This window comes from Lynx canadensis, chromosome A1 (genome assembly GCF_007474595.2).
Source record: "Lynx canadensis isolate LIC74 chromosome A1, mLynCan4.pri.v2, whole genome shotgun sequence".
Lineage (NCBI taxonomy): Eukaryota > Metazoa > Chordata > Mammalia > Carnivora > Felidae > Lynx > Lynx canadensis.
In genome coordinates, this window is record NC_044303.2 from 22106408 (window position 1) to 22120988 (window position 14581).

Genomic DNA, 14581 nt, shown 5'->3' on the forward strand with positions numbered 1-14581 from the left:
CAAGTTTAATTCTTATTTTTTTATTAGCATACATTCACATTTAAGAGGGCTTTTTTTTTTGATGAAACTGCAAATTTGAGTTTAAATTCTTAAAATGCAACGGGCTGCTGACGTGCTACACATTCTCTTTATAAAGAGCTTCCAAGCTTTCACAATGGCTTCCAAATAATCTGATGCCAATATTCAGATTTTAGCGGTAAAAAGAAAACCTAGTGAAATAAAGGCACTGGAAAATAATATTCTGTGGAATGCAAAATCATTCTATCTCCAAACAGAGTCTAATCTTTTTGTAACTACATGGCCACAATTTAAAATATTTGCACTGCGATACATTTGGCATCTATTGAAAACACACACACACACACACACACACACACACGGCATGACTTCAGATTAATGCAATGCTTTCTATGTTTAAAATGAAAGAAGAATGGTCAAAAACAGTCAGCAAATCTTACCACTCATTTTGTTTTTACAGTAGCAGCAGAGAACAAGAAAATCCAACAAGGAAACAGCGTAGTACACGTTAACAGCTTTAATTGGAGAACGGTTCTGCTTTTTTTTTTCCCCCAAGCAGCGAGAGGAAAAGATCCTTTGACCGAGTCATGTGATACTCATCACGTGACTTGCAGTGACCCGCGGAAAGGGAAGAGGAGGAAAAAAAAAAAAAAAAAAAGCAAACATTCCTGCCGCCAGCATTTGGGCTATAGTAAATGATTAAATGGTTTTTACTGCTGCCACCTCGAATTTGAGGATCTTTCAGACTTCCTCCTGAAGTAACTCAAAAGCTCATTAAAATACACATACAGAAATACATATCTGATGTAAAACAGTACTCTGTTTTCATTTATCTCCTGTTAACATTACAGGCATTTGTTTTCATTTATCTCCTGTAACATCACAGGCATTATCTTCTCATTGTTTTTATTATCCAGACTGCTACCTCCATTTAGAAAGTTTAAGATACATATAACATTTAGTAATTTAGCAGGTTTGCTCTGAAATGTCCTGCTGTAACTTGATCCACTCTCCATGCTCAACCCTTAAAGAATGCCCACAGCACACAATGGTCTATAGAATATAGGCTTGATCAATGTGTTCCTCAAACATGGGATTCATGTTTCAGATTGGCATTTGCCTCTCAAGTTAATAAAGGGTATCACTTTAAGTGTTGGTTTCATTTTATTTCTGATTTTGTTTTGCTGTTTGTATGTTTATTTTAAGACTTAACCTGGACATTAATACAGATGCCTGGTGGATGGCATTGTCACTCATGTTGATGAAATCTTCAAAGACAGGCCATGGTTCAGGCTCAGAACACCCTACCCAAGCTCCCATAGAGACCAAAGATGTTACAAGAGAGGAGAAGACTGTAAGAACTTTTGGAGGTCTTTTCATTACTTATGGTACTATGTAAGCTAAGGAAATGTGTTAATAGTTAATATAAATGTGTAAGTAATGATAATGATTGCGATTTGTTTACAAGTTGCCCAGTGGAAAGAAAATATATTTTGGTAACAGAAGATTTAAGTTTTAATAAAAGCTTCAATATTTTTTAGCAAGGCAATTTATTGCTCTTCTAGTCTGTTTCCTTCCATAAAAAGGTTAAAATTATCAACCTTGTAGCACTGTTGTGAGATTCAAATTAGGTGTATTTAAAGTACTGAGTACTTCTTTCTCATAACGATTTCTCTTTCCTCAACAAATGATAGCTATTATTTGTTTGTTATATTATTATAAATAAAAGTATGATTACTACATGTTTTCAAAAACAATTATATATTGCAGAGTATGTGCCAGGTATCATTCAGAGTGTTTTACATGTGTTAACTCAATCCTCACAATAACTGAAGTAGGCATCATTTATAGGTATGGAAACTGAAGCAGAATGCAGTTAAGTATCTTGCCAAGGGCACACAATGAGGCAAAGTCAGGGTTATCTAATAAGAAGGCTATATTTAAAAAAATTACGTACACCACATTCAAAGCCTCCTCTCCCAAGAAGATGGAAAAGAACTAGCAAGGGGTTATTGGAGAAACAGGTTTCAATAAATACATGCCAGGGACTCCAGAGGAGATAAGATACTAACAGACTATTCTCAAAAGTGGCAAAGAGTAGTTGTTAATTTCAAAGTTCCTACTAAAAGGCAAGGCTGCCTTGAAGAACAAGGCCTGAGAGTAGAGAGTCCTGGTCTCAACAGAATCTGCTTGTAAATTAGCCTCTCAGCAAATCTAACCATACCTCTGATTTTCAGTCCTTAAACAAAAGGCAAGCCCCTCAGCCCACTTCCTCATTTTTGCTCATGTTCTCACACAGCTATGTTTCCACTTCTTGACTTTTTCTTTGATTGATGATCTTTTCAGCTCTTTCCACTGTGTTCATTCGAACCTTCCCCCCCCCCCCCCATTATAAGTAAATTCCCCTTTATTCTCAACAATTTCACAGAACACCTATTAATGTGTTTCTTTGAAATGAAACCTGGCTCCCCCCAGGACAGCTTTGCCAGCAGTCCCTGGGAGTAGAGGCTTCCTATTCTCTCCTGAGGCAGTCTCCAGATACTCCAAGGCTGCTTCCCATTACCACTGTTGTTCCAGTTTCAGGCTCAAGTTTCTTCTTCCTTGAGATCATGTCATATAAATATAGGACATGAAGTTCTACCGCTTCTCATTGCTGTTCTCATTTATTGAGAACTATGGCAGCACGATGTTCACAGTTTTTTCCCTTCTATCCTACTCCAGCCCATCAGCACAATGACTTTAATGTCCAAAAATCTTAGCCTCAAATTTTCATGAACTCTTCCATTCTGTTTTTAGTAACCCATCTTCAAAGATACATCTTGGAACTTATCACTTAAAATTCTACAATCTCATCTTTGAAATCCCAACTTTCATGTTTCAGTATCTGGCCACCACATCTATCTTTCATCTCTCCAGTTTTCTCTTGTTCTACAATATTTGTTCTTTCTCATAATGATTTCCCTTTCCTCCTGATTGAACACTATCTTCATTGCCTGATTTCCTTTCCCATCGATGTCTTTCTTTTACATCCCCTCCCTCCAAATCCCTAATTTTAATGAAATAATTAACTTCTCTTCTCTTAGATCTGAACTGTAGAAATCAAATGACATTCAGACTGTCATGTTTATAAACATAGTTATCTCCAACCTTAACTTAGCCATCAGCATTGCTCAGGAATCCTTTTAGGAATTTATCCCTGGTTAATCACCTATCCTGTTTTTTAGAGTGATTATCAGAGATCTCAACCACCCTTTAAGGACTTCCCCCAACCTCACCTCAACCATGTATGTCAACATGAAATTGAACTATTTCAATGTTACTTATAAACTTTTCTCACCTCTTTCTTCTATTTTCAGCAGAATCACTGTCCCTTCACGAGGTCGAAGTTACCACTCCACTTCCATTTTTTTCAATTTAAAAGTTTTTAATGTTTATTTATTTTTGAGAGAGAGAGGGGGACAGAGAAAGAGCATGAGTGGAGTAGAGGCAGAAAGAGGGAGACACAGAATCCAAAGCAGGCTCCAGGCTCTGAGCTGTCAGCACAGAGCCCCATGTGGGGCTTGAACTCATGAACTGGGAGATCATGACCTGAGCTGAAGTCGGATGCTTAACCGACTGAGCCACCCAGGCGCCCCGTCCACTGCTATTCTTGATCTAATTTCCATTCCATACTCCACTAGCTCTTTGCTGTACTGGTTATTTCTGTCCCGTTCAGTATTTTCAACTGTCTTCATTATTTCTAATGCTTCTAACAAGACTTAACTCTCCATCTTAATTATTCTCAACTATCTGCACAGTTGCCATAAAGTTTTAATGCCTAGGATTGATTAGTGGCATGGTCCATACTTTCAAGAACTTTACAGTTATAATAAGGACAATGCAAGATATACATATTTTATGTGTCCTAAATACCTTGTTAATTCATGAATGTGCACCAAACAATTTTCCTAGAGGAATAAACCAACAGGATGCATCAAGAACACTACAATTACAGGAATGCATTATGCAGTGATGACCATATTCTTCATTTTCCCTTTCTTAGCTGATTATATGACAATTCCAGCAAATTTAAAATGCACCTTTTATTTTCAAAACATTCTCCAACATTTTGCAGACGGTTCTCTTAAATCAATAGTATGACATGTCACAGCAATTGTTTGTACTTTTTGATAACGTTTTAACACATTAACTATTAGCATTCTTGTAGGTTTGTCAATACAAGCACTAGGTGACACGTGGATGACTTTGTTTATAAGCACTTATTAGGTACCAGGCACTGGTCTAAGTGCTTTACAGATATTAACTCATTTAATCTGCATAATATCCATCTGATATGGAATAACTATTATTTCCATTTTATAGGTAAGGAAACTAAGATACAAAGAGATTAAGTAGCTTGCATGTATAGGATTTTTCTAACTGTTCTCAAACCTCCACAGATCTGACTTACACATTACACAAAAGGCTTTGAACACTAACAAAGCAAATCCCAAATATCTTCTTCCTTTTACTGCTTTTCCCTCTTGACTTTTTTTCTATTGTTTTTCAAAATATTGCTTTTTATATTTTTCACTGATTTATATGCACAGTTTAGTTTGATTCTGGTCAGTGTTTCTGAATTTGCAGAATTTTTTAATTTTTTAATTTTTTTTAAATTTTTTTTTTAATGTTTATTTATTTTTGAGACAGAGAGACAGAGCATTAACAGGGTAGGGTCAGAGAGAGAGGGAGACACAGAATCCGAAGCAGGCTCCAGGCTCTGAATTGTCAGCACGAGCCCGACGCAGGGCTTGAACTCACGGACCGCGAGATCATGACCTGAGCTGAAGTCGGACGCTTAACCGACTGAGCCACCCAGGCGCCCCAACAGTGAATTACTTAATAGCCAAACCTGTTCCAAAAGTAATTTAAGGAGATTTAAGAGAAACAAAAACAAAAGCTAAAAACAAAAAACAAAAAACAAAACCCACTCAAAATAACAAAACAAAACCCAAAACAAATTGGTGACAAACTGAAGAAAAGGGAAAATTTAGAAAAAAGTAATATAAATAGGGAGTGAAGCTGGTCTTATGTCTTCCCTAGAGCTGGGCCATAAAATCTCTTTGGTTTGTATGAACTGAAATATGATTAAAATTAAGACACCAAGAACCACATTGTCAAGCTAGTTAATGCAGATAAAGCATGTCTCATACTGCCATAGAGCATAGCAATGATTTGGCTTGAAAAAACTAAAGTAGGTATAACCCCATGCTGACTTCTCTAATATATAAAATTCAGTAATGCATCAATAAATGTCTAACTTTAAACAATGTACCCTCAAAAATGGTTGCAAAATAAACAGCTAAGATAGCAAGACAGCTGAATCAGCGGACTTGCAGAAAGGGATTGCTAGTTATAAGGCAAATTAAAGTTGACTTTCATTTTATAAAATTTTTTCTGCCAACAAATAACCAAGATCAGGTGCTTATTAAGGCTGCTTTTAGACTGTAATATGTCTGGGTCATTGCATGTTAGAAAACTTAAGAGCCAGACTCATTCAACCCAGTGGTTTCAAATCATTAAGACATGAATTTAAGAGTGGGGATGTGAGATATATCTCATTCTACTCTATGAATATATATCTAATCCTTCAAAAGACTGACTCTGACCATGACAGTAATCCTGATTCTTGTGGTAGTATTAAGGTACAGGTTCTCAATGAACATCTAAGTAACGTGTTAAACTCATGCAGCTTAGATTATAACTGATGCATGTCCATGCAGACAAGGAAAACTAGGAAAGGTCAATGATATCTGCAACTAATCAGGTCCTCTAGAGGAGGAGTCTCTTGCTCAGCAGTAACTGACAGTGACATATGCAAATAATCTCAGGAAGATAAGGGGGGCAAAGAATTAGAACCTGTAACTTTACTCTTGGGCACAAGTCAAACTTTCTTTTAAATCTCTCTTATTTGCTTGTCCATATTTTTCCTCTTTCCCCTTTTAGGGGCCTTAGTCACCTTGCAGATCTGGCCACACAGTAGCATTTTCTTTCTCTAATAATTTCCCTCTTTATTTATATTAAATTAAGGTATCAATTTAATAAAAGTTTTACTTTACACAGTTCATGCCAATGGTAAGCAAATGTGAGGATCATCCAAAAACCAGGTATGTTTTGGATTGACTGGGGTTGAGGGCAGCTGGATGAAGTTAGGAGGCGAGATATTAGACAAAGATTGATCAATAGAACAGAGATATCTATAGCTATATTTATGTTCTAATACAGTATTTCCCAAGTAGTTTGATTTATGTGCCAGTAAAATTTTAAAACAAATTCTGGGGACTCATTAAGGTAATTAGCTTTTAAAATTTTTAATTTTTAGGGTGACTGGGTGGCTCAGTTGGTTAAGTGTTCGATTTCAGCTCAGGTCATGATCTCTCCATTCCCGAGTTCGAGTCCCCGCATCAGGCTCTGTGCTGACAGCTCAGAGCCTGGAGGCTGTTTCAGACTGTCTCCCTCTCTCTTTCTCTTCCCCTTCCTCACTTGCACTCTGTCTCTCTCTCTCCCAAAAATAAACATTAAAAAATTTTTTAAAAATAAAATTTTTAATTTTTTATATTTTTACATTTGAGAGAGACAATAAGCGAGGAGGGGGCAGAGAAAGAGAGAAAAAGAGAGAGAGAGAGAGAGAGAGAGAGAGAGAGAGAGAGAGAGAGAGAGAGAATCTTAAGCAGGCTCCACGCTCAGCACAGAGCCCTACACGGAGCTCAAAGTCACTACATGACCTGAGCCAAAATTAAGAGTTTATTGGATGCTTAACTGACCAAGCCACCCAGGTGCCCCAGTAATCAGCTTTTTATTAAACCAAATTATGACCTTAAAAGGAAAGAAGAAAGAAATTAAGAACAGAAGGAAGTCTATTCTATATTACCACATCATTCATAAAGAAAGTATGTTTTAACCTCAAAACTGAAGGGATTTAACTTCAATAAATTTAGTTTAATGAAAAACCACTATATTATCCTTATTTTTCCCATTTCTCAGACTGGTGAAATTTCCCTAAATCTATGGACAAGGATTCGGGAATAACTCTTAATAGTAAGAGAGATAAGGATTTGTTTTCGAGGCTGGCTAAGTTCTGGTAATGCAAGAGGGAGAACACAGTAGAGGTAGGATAACCGTATTATCATTATCCAAATGAGGACACTTCTGAAAGTGAAAGAGGGGCCTAAAAATTATTAAAATTATGTAGCTCTTTATTGATTGACAAATTGCTTTTATTACATTGAAGGGCATGAAAAGCTCTATTAAAAATGTTAAAAAATAAAATGCTTGGGGCGCCTGGGTGGCGCAGTCGGTTAAGCGTCCGACTTCAGCCAGGTCACGATCTCGCGGTCCGTGAGTTCGAGCCCCACGTCAGGCTCTGGGCTGATGGCTCAGAGCCTGGAGCCTGTTTCCGATTCTGTGTCTCCCTCTCTCTCTGCCCCTCCCCCGTTCATGCTCTGTCTCTCTCTGTCCCAAAAATAAATAAACGTTGAAAAAAAAAATTAAAAATAAAATAAAATAAAATAAAATGCTTAATTAAAAACATGCAAGTACATTAAAGAATATTTTACAGACTTCTTTATATTGAATATCTGGATATTAAAATAGTGTTAGAACAGTTATTTTTAGTACATATCCATGTAGTTTAGTAAATCTGTTAGCTATATGTGTCTCTAATTCCATATCCCTGGTCTTTAACAGAAAATTTTTTTTCAGTATAGTCTCATTTTTAATTTTTTCATAAAACTGCCTGCAAGTATTATATTTTATGGTTAATAACTTTGAAACTGTTGACACATTTAATTGACTCTTTTCCATAATATTTTAATTTAAGACTACAATATTTATATTCTGGGAATACTCTTGATTCTTAGGTGCCATCTGGTAAGATCTGAGCAAATTCTGCTAAATAGATGCTATTCATAATTCTATTTTTTTCTTATTGAAATGTGTAAATATCTCAGTCCAATTATTTTCACTGGACCACAATTACCTCCAAATTTCAACAAAACTCACTGAATTGCCTCCATTTATGGTTCTTTTAAATATTTAACCAAATTTAGATTTTTTTTTTTAGCTCACTGTTGCTGAAAGGGTTTACTTCAAAATAAAAAAAAAAGCACTGCCAATAATAAGTAGTTATAGATTTATACAATAAATGACAAAACCATTCAGACTTTTTTCCATATATATATATTCAGTGGCAGGGAGATTTAGATTTTATTTCCTGCACGTACTTTACATTCATCTAACCTGTACGCTTCCCAATGGTTACCTCATGACGCCAAGTGGCCAGCAGGGGCAGCAGCATCACATACTTCTTCAGCAGCCACCACTATGAGGAGACTGAAAGGAGTCAGCTGACCCTAGCCCTCTAGATCTAAGTACTTTGCTTTACTTCTAAGTACCTTAACTGCTGTCCTTGACTTGCTTCTGGTAAGGGTTAGAAAAAAAGAAACAATTTACTCTAGTTGCCTTTAAGATTTAATCATAGGTTAAAGTGAAAACAAGAGATGGATATACTGCTTACTCGAGGGGGTCATGGCAGAAGCCAGAAATACAAAATGGTAGATGATCAGATGCATTACAGATTTTTTTTTTTAAAGTTTATTTTTATTTATTTTGAGAGAGAGAGAGGGAGAAAGAGAGAGAAGGGGAGGGGCAGAGACAGGGAGAGAGAATTCCAAGCAGGCTCTGTGCTGTCAGGGCTCGAACTCATGAACACTGTGAGATCATGACCTGAGCAGAAACCAGAAGTCATACTCTTAACCGACTGAGCCACCCAGGGATCCCGCATTACAGTTTATTTTAATGAAACACTAAATTATACTCTGTTAAACAATGAAAACCCTGGAGCAAATGTTGAGCTGGTTGGACACCAAGATGAGAGTTATATATATACTGGAACTGTCCTAGACAAACTGGGACCAAATAAAATCACCCTATTAATAGTAGATGCTTATTTGATAAGTCTACAAAACACTTGGCCACATTCACTCACTTGAGGCAGGCAATTAGCACAGGCCTTGAGTCCAGGAATTTAATAAGTTGGTGATTATAATTTGGGAACAGTAATGCTGAGAGTTACAGAAGAAAAAGAAAAGATTAAGGTCATTATTCACTGTTTAGATGTTTAAGGGCTTTTTCCTTGAAAATACATTATTCTTTTCTAAGGTTAGATAAAATGGATTGCTTAAATTAGGGGTCTGAGTATGATCCAGAATTATGGGTAATTTCATATATCTGTGTACAGCTAATTAAAAATTTATATAATTAGATTTGCTAGTAAGCATTTAGATTTATCAGTGATAAGCACACTAAGTAGAAAAAAGTTTGAAGGACTATCATATCATGGGTACAACTTAGTTAGCACTAAATTGAACTGTATATAGATAAAAAACTTGAAGTAGGAGATGTATTTGTCAAGTACCTGTTTCTAAAGAAGTTATTTTTAATGTTCTTGTTTAGAAAGCGACAAAGGCTGTGATATTAACATGCATGGATGCAGCAGGTTGTGAACACTACTATTTTTAGTATCAGTCTAATGTGAACAATGATGAATCATTCTTTGTTATTCTAGTAGGAAATAGTGCTTGAGATTTTACTGCAGCACATTAGATTAACTATCTCTCAGTAACTGCACACCCACATGCTGACATCACACTGGTAGTGATATGGATCAGTGACGCAAATCCTGTCAGGATCAAACATTAAGGCCACAGAGGTTGAAAAAAAAGTGCCTACATAACAGGGCAGACCAGTCATTCAACATGCACAGACTGCATTAAATCACTACTGCTAATGTTAAAAAGGGTTATGATATTCTTTTTACATAATAGCTGAGCTTTATAATTTTAATTACAGATTTCCCACATAACCCACTCTATATATTTATCTTTAAATTTCCTTACATCTTCTGTGCTTTAAGGTCTAGATCTTCTAAAACCTGTCTTAAGGTTCTACCAGCCACTGCGTTATCCGGAAAATGGCTTCTGTAGCCACACTGTAGACAGATCTTTTGAAGAATATGCCACAATTATTTTTTTATATAAAATGCTGTGCCTGACAAATAACATTTACATTGAGATTTGGAGCAATACATTCCATGGCCTCACAATTCATAGCTACCTCAGAGTCTTTTTTCCACTACCATTTTCTTCTTTGGGCTTTCCCTATTTTTAGTTTTATTGACATGAAAATATTGATTTTTTTTATAGTTACAGATGGATTGGAGAAGATGGTTTACCACGAGTAACTATATAGAAGTTTTCAAAATATCTTCGCCCTGAATTAACCCTCTTAGAATTAGAGATCTTCGCTTCCCTAACAGGAACAGAACCTACCTCTGGAGGCTTGCCACAGAATGTTCACATTCTCCTTGTAGGGTCTTCTGAGAAGAAATTAGGTGTCTACACTTAAACATTAACATTCCTTTTCCTCAAAGACTATCACTTCCCAGGAGAACTGGAAAGCTGACGGGAGATGAGAGCTGACGGTAAATTTAACAACCTTTTTGTTCTATCATCATTAATCTGACATAATCAGACTAACTTGAAAATATGCCAAGGATCCTTTCCCATGCTCTCAGGCATTTACTTTCATGTTATTTCCTATGAGAAATTGTTTTTAAAAAAAGAGAGGAAAAGTAAGGGCTCTCCTTCATTCTAAGGTGGTGGTTGTTGTTGTTTTTTTAAAACTAGTAATCATCTGAAAGAAACATTTGGAAGACATAAAAATTACTGAGATAGTTGTGTTTCTGGTTCTTTTTGAAGGGTAATCTTTAAATCTAGATTTTTCACAGTAGGAACCAAATGCTATTTCACAATTGAAAACATTGTTATACTTTTCCACTACACATGAACTTTCATCAGGAGAAGACTGGACTATAAGCTCTTATTTTTCTGTCATGATTTATGTATTTTGATCATTTGCCGTTGGCCACTATTATATCCTCCTCATCCCATCCTTCTCAGGGCAAGTCCTTACCAGCTAACATGATCTTAAATGGAAAAAAGGAGATTAAAAACTCACTGTGTTGATGGCTTGCTAAAGACTATGAAGGGAAGAAAAAACTCCCACAAAAGAAAAGACACAGATAGAGGCTTCATATCCCTTTCATTCTCTTCAAACATTACCAGACTGGGAAATACAGAGTAGATCATTTATGATGAGATTAAGGTGAGAAAGGGAGGAGGCGTGGCTCTTCCCAGGCTCTTTGCTTGTGGCCATAAAACACTTTGGAAATATTTAGATTGCAAGTTTGAGATTCCTTTTCAACCTTGTTCCCCAACCATACAGTTTGTCTCCCAAAGAAACCATTCTTTGCTTCTTGTAAAGCTTTTCAGAGATATTCTATGCATGTAAAAGCAATTATATGTATATTCTTTTAAAAATACAAATGATAATATACTATACACACTGTTCTGCACCTAATGATAGAGCTTAGAGATCTTTCCAAATGGTACATGTAGGGCTGCTTCACTTAATAGCTGCACAGTATTTCACTGTTACAATGTATCAAAATTTATGTAACTACTCCCCTATTGATAGACATTCAAGTTATTTTCAACCTTTTACTATTACAAACAATGCTGCAATGAACATCTCTGTACAAACATCATTTCATAAATGTGTAAGTGTATCTGTAGGATAAATTATTAGAAGTGGAATTGCTTCAGAGAAATTTACATTTTTGACATTACCAGATATCAGTTTATACTAATGTATTTCTCATTAACACACCCTTCCCAGTAGTTACCATACTTTTTGATATTTGCCAATCTGAAAGGTGAAGACAGCATCTCGATATAGTTTATTTTGCATTTTCTTATGAGTAAGGTTGAATATCCGTATTAAACTTTTAAGAAAGAACTATTTATTTTTCCTTTTCTGTGATCGGTCTGCTCCTAGCCTTTGCCTATTTCTCTACTGGATTTTCAAGGGCTCCTTATACATTTAAGAAGTTAGCTCTTTTTGATAGGCTGCAAATATTTCTATTTCTTTGTCTTTTACCTCTGTTTATGTTGTTTCCCTCCCCTCCCAAGAGGGTGGGTTAGGGTGGCACCGGGGATGAGTATCCAAACATTAGAAGTTGAAAGCCGAAGCTTAGAGTTTGCTCAAAGAGAGGGTTTCTGAAATGTGATTCTACAAAATCTGGTTTCATAAGGTACTTATTTTTTTTAATTTTTAAAATTTGTTTATTTTTTTAATGTTTGTTTATTTTTGAGAGAAAGCAAGACAACGAGTAGGGGAAGGGTAGCGAAAGAGAGAGAGAATCCCAAGCAGGCTCTCCGCTGTTAGCACAGAGCCCAACACAGGCTCAATCCCAGGACCAGTGAGATCATATGACCTGAACCAAAATCAGGAGTTGGATGCTTAACTTACTGAGGCATCCAGGTGCCCTTATTTTTTTTCATTTTAGAGAAATAAAGTGCAAGCGGGGGAGGAGGCATTGGGGGGGGAGAGAGAGAGAGAATCTCAAGCAGGCTCCATGCTCAGAGTGGAGTAGGATACAGGGGTCAATCCCACAATCCCAAGACCATGACCTGAGTCAAAATCAAGTCAGAAGCTCAATTGACTGAGCCATCCAGGCGCCCCCATAAGGTACTTCTAAAAAAGGATTCTATTGTCAAAAGAGTTTAGAAGACGCTACAAATGACAAACACATCTTGAAAATTGATGATGAATGGTCTGTTAAAGGTGTTCGTAAGGTCTACAGCAAATCAATTTTATTTTCTTAAACAACTCAAATGTACTGGCTTTTTTTACCTCCTATAATACTAACAATCTTACAGTACCTGTTATACTGCTCTAACCTTGAAGGGAATAGATAGAAGAGACCTGTAGTATGTTTCTTTGTATGTTACCTTATTCATTCTTTTTTACCAATCCCATAAATGTTACAGGTCTCTCATGCTTCCAATTTCAATCTCCTTTTTCTCCTTACTTTGCATACTTTACTTTAAAAAAATTTTTTTTTAATGTTTGTTTAGTTTTGAGAGAGAGAGAGAGAGAAAGAGTGCAAGTGGGGGAGGGGCAGAGAGAGGGAGTCACAGAATCTGAAGCTCCAGGCTCTGAGCTGTCAGCACAGAGCACGACACAGAGCTCGAACTCACAAACTGAAGCTCGAACTCACAAACCGTGAGATCATGACCTGAGCAGAAGTTGGACACTTAACCAAGACACCCAGGTGCCCCCACTTTGCATACTTTTCTTGAAGAACACATTCAAACTCATTGCTTCAAATTACATATTGACAAATTCACAATTTCTATTCTGTGATGGTTAATTTTATGTGTCAATTGGACTGAACTAAGAGATGCCCAGATAGCTGGTAAAACATTAATCCTGGGTGTGTCTATGAGGGTGTTTCCAAGAGAGATTAGCATCAATTGGTGAACTGAGAAAAGCAGATGGCCCTTCCCAGTGTGGGTGGGCAGCATCCAATCTACTGAAGGCCGGAAAAGAACAAGAAAGTGGAGGAAGAACAAATTCACTCTCTCTGCTGCCCCTGAACATCAGTAATCCTGGTTCTCAGGCCTACCATCAGCCCACTGATTTTTAGGCCTTTGGATTTGGACTGAATTTTATCACTAACTTTTCCGGTTCTCCAACTTGCAGAAGGCAGATCATGAAACTTCCTGGCCTTTAAAATCATGTAAACTAATTGCTAAAATAACTCTCTTCTGATACATATCTATGTATATCCTATTGGATCTGTTTCTCTGGATAATCCTGACTAGTACACACTCCAAGCCTTTCTTATGAGCAAGATCTATAAAACCAAAAGGTACTTTGAGCCTACCATGCTCATCGTTTCCATCTTTTTACCCAAACCAATCCTTTTTTCCTTCTACATTATTTAGCATAGTAAAAGGTGCTCTCCTCCTTTATCTTTCTGCTCAACTGACTGAAAATTATAAATCAGCCTAGTCTCTTCTTACCCCCCACACTGAGCTCCCCATATTTCATCATTATTACTACTCTTTTGGTTATTTTCCTGTTTAAAACCCTCAGTGGCTCCCCGTTCCCTTCGGGATAAAATCCAAAATTTTTGGAGTTACATATGAAGGGATTTGTTACATAGCCTGTTTTCCTTTTTAGTCTCCTTTTCAGATACCTCTCCATGTACAATGTTCTCCAATCTATCTAATTAATCATACCTTTTCAGTCTCCTCTAATGTCCGTGCAGTATGCCTTTGCACAGGTGATTCCTTCCGCCTCTAAGATATTTCTCTTTTTTTTCCCCTTATGGCTAAACATCTGTTTCTTTGAGTATCAACTTTTCCTGGAAGCACTCAACAGCTATTCCAAGCTGTGTTAGGTATTCCTTCTCTGGCCTCCCACAGTATTTGGGCATACCTAACTCCATCATAATATATATTCTACTGCATTTTAACTGTGGATTACTTGCCTGTTTCCCGTAGTAGGCTGTGAGGCAGGGTCTAGGTTTCTCAAATGGCTGTCAAGAATTGAGCTTTCCTTCAGGACAGCACAAAAGATTTATGGCAAATTGTCTTTCCAGGAAAAGAGTATGCCT

The 14581-nt window shown here is 36.7% G+C and overlaps 1 protein-coding gene across 5 annotated transcripts in view; it reads right to left on the bottom strand.

Moving 5' to 3' along the window:
• Nucleotides 1-14581, bottom strand: part of FNDC3A (fibronectin type III domain containing 3A) — a 145192-nt gene that overhangs the window by 68825 nt on the left and 61786 nt on the right. The window contains exon 1 of one of the 5 annotated variants that reach the window (XM_030310471.1): nt 459-534. The exons of the other annotated variants lie outside the window; for them this stretch is intronic. Coding sequence (XP_030166331.1) covers nt 459-465 — 7 coding nt within the window. The 5' untranslated portion in view covers nt 466-534. Of the gene's footprint in view, nt 1-458; nt 535-14581 lie in introns of those variants that run through there. 5 annotated transcript variants of the gene reach the window in all.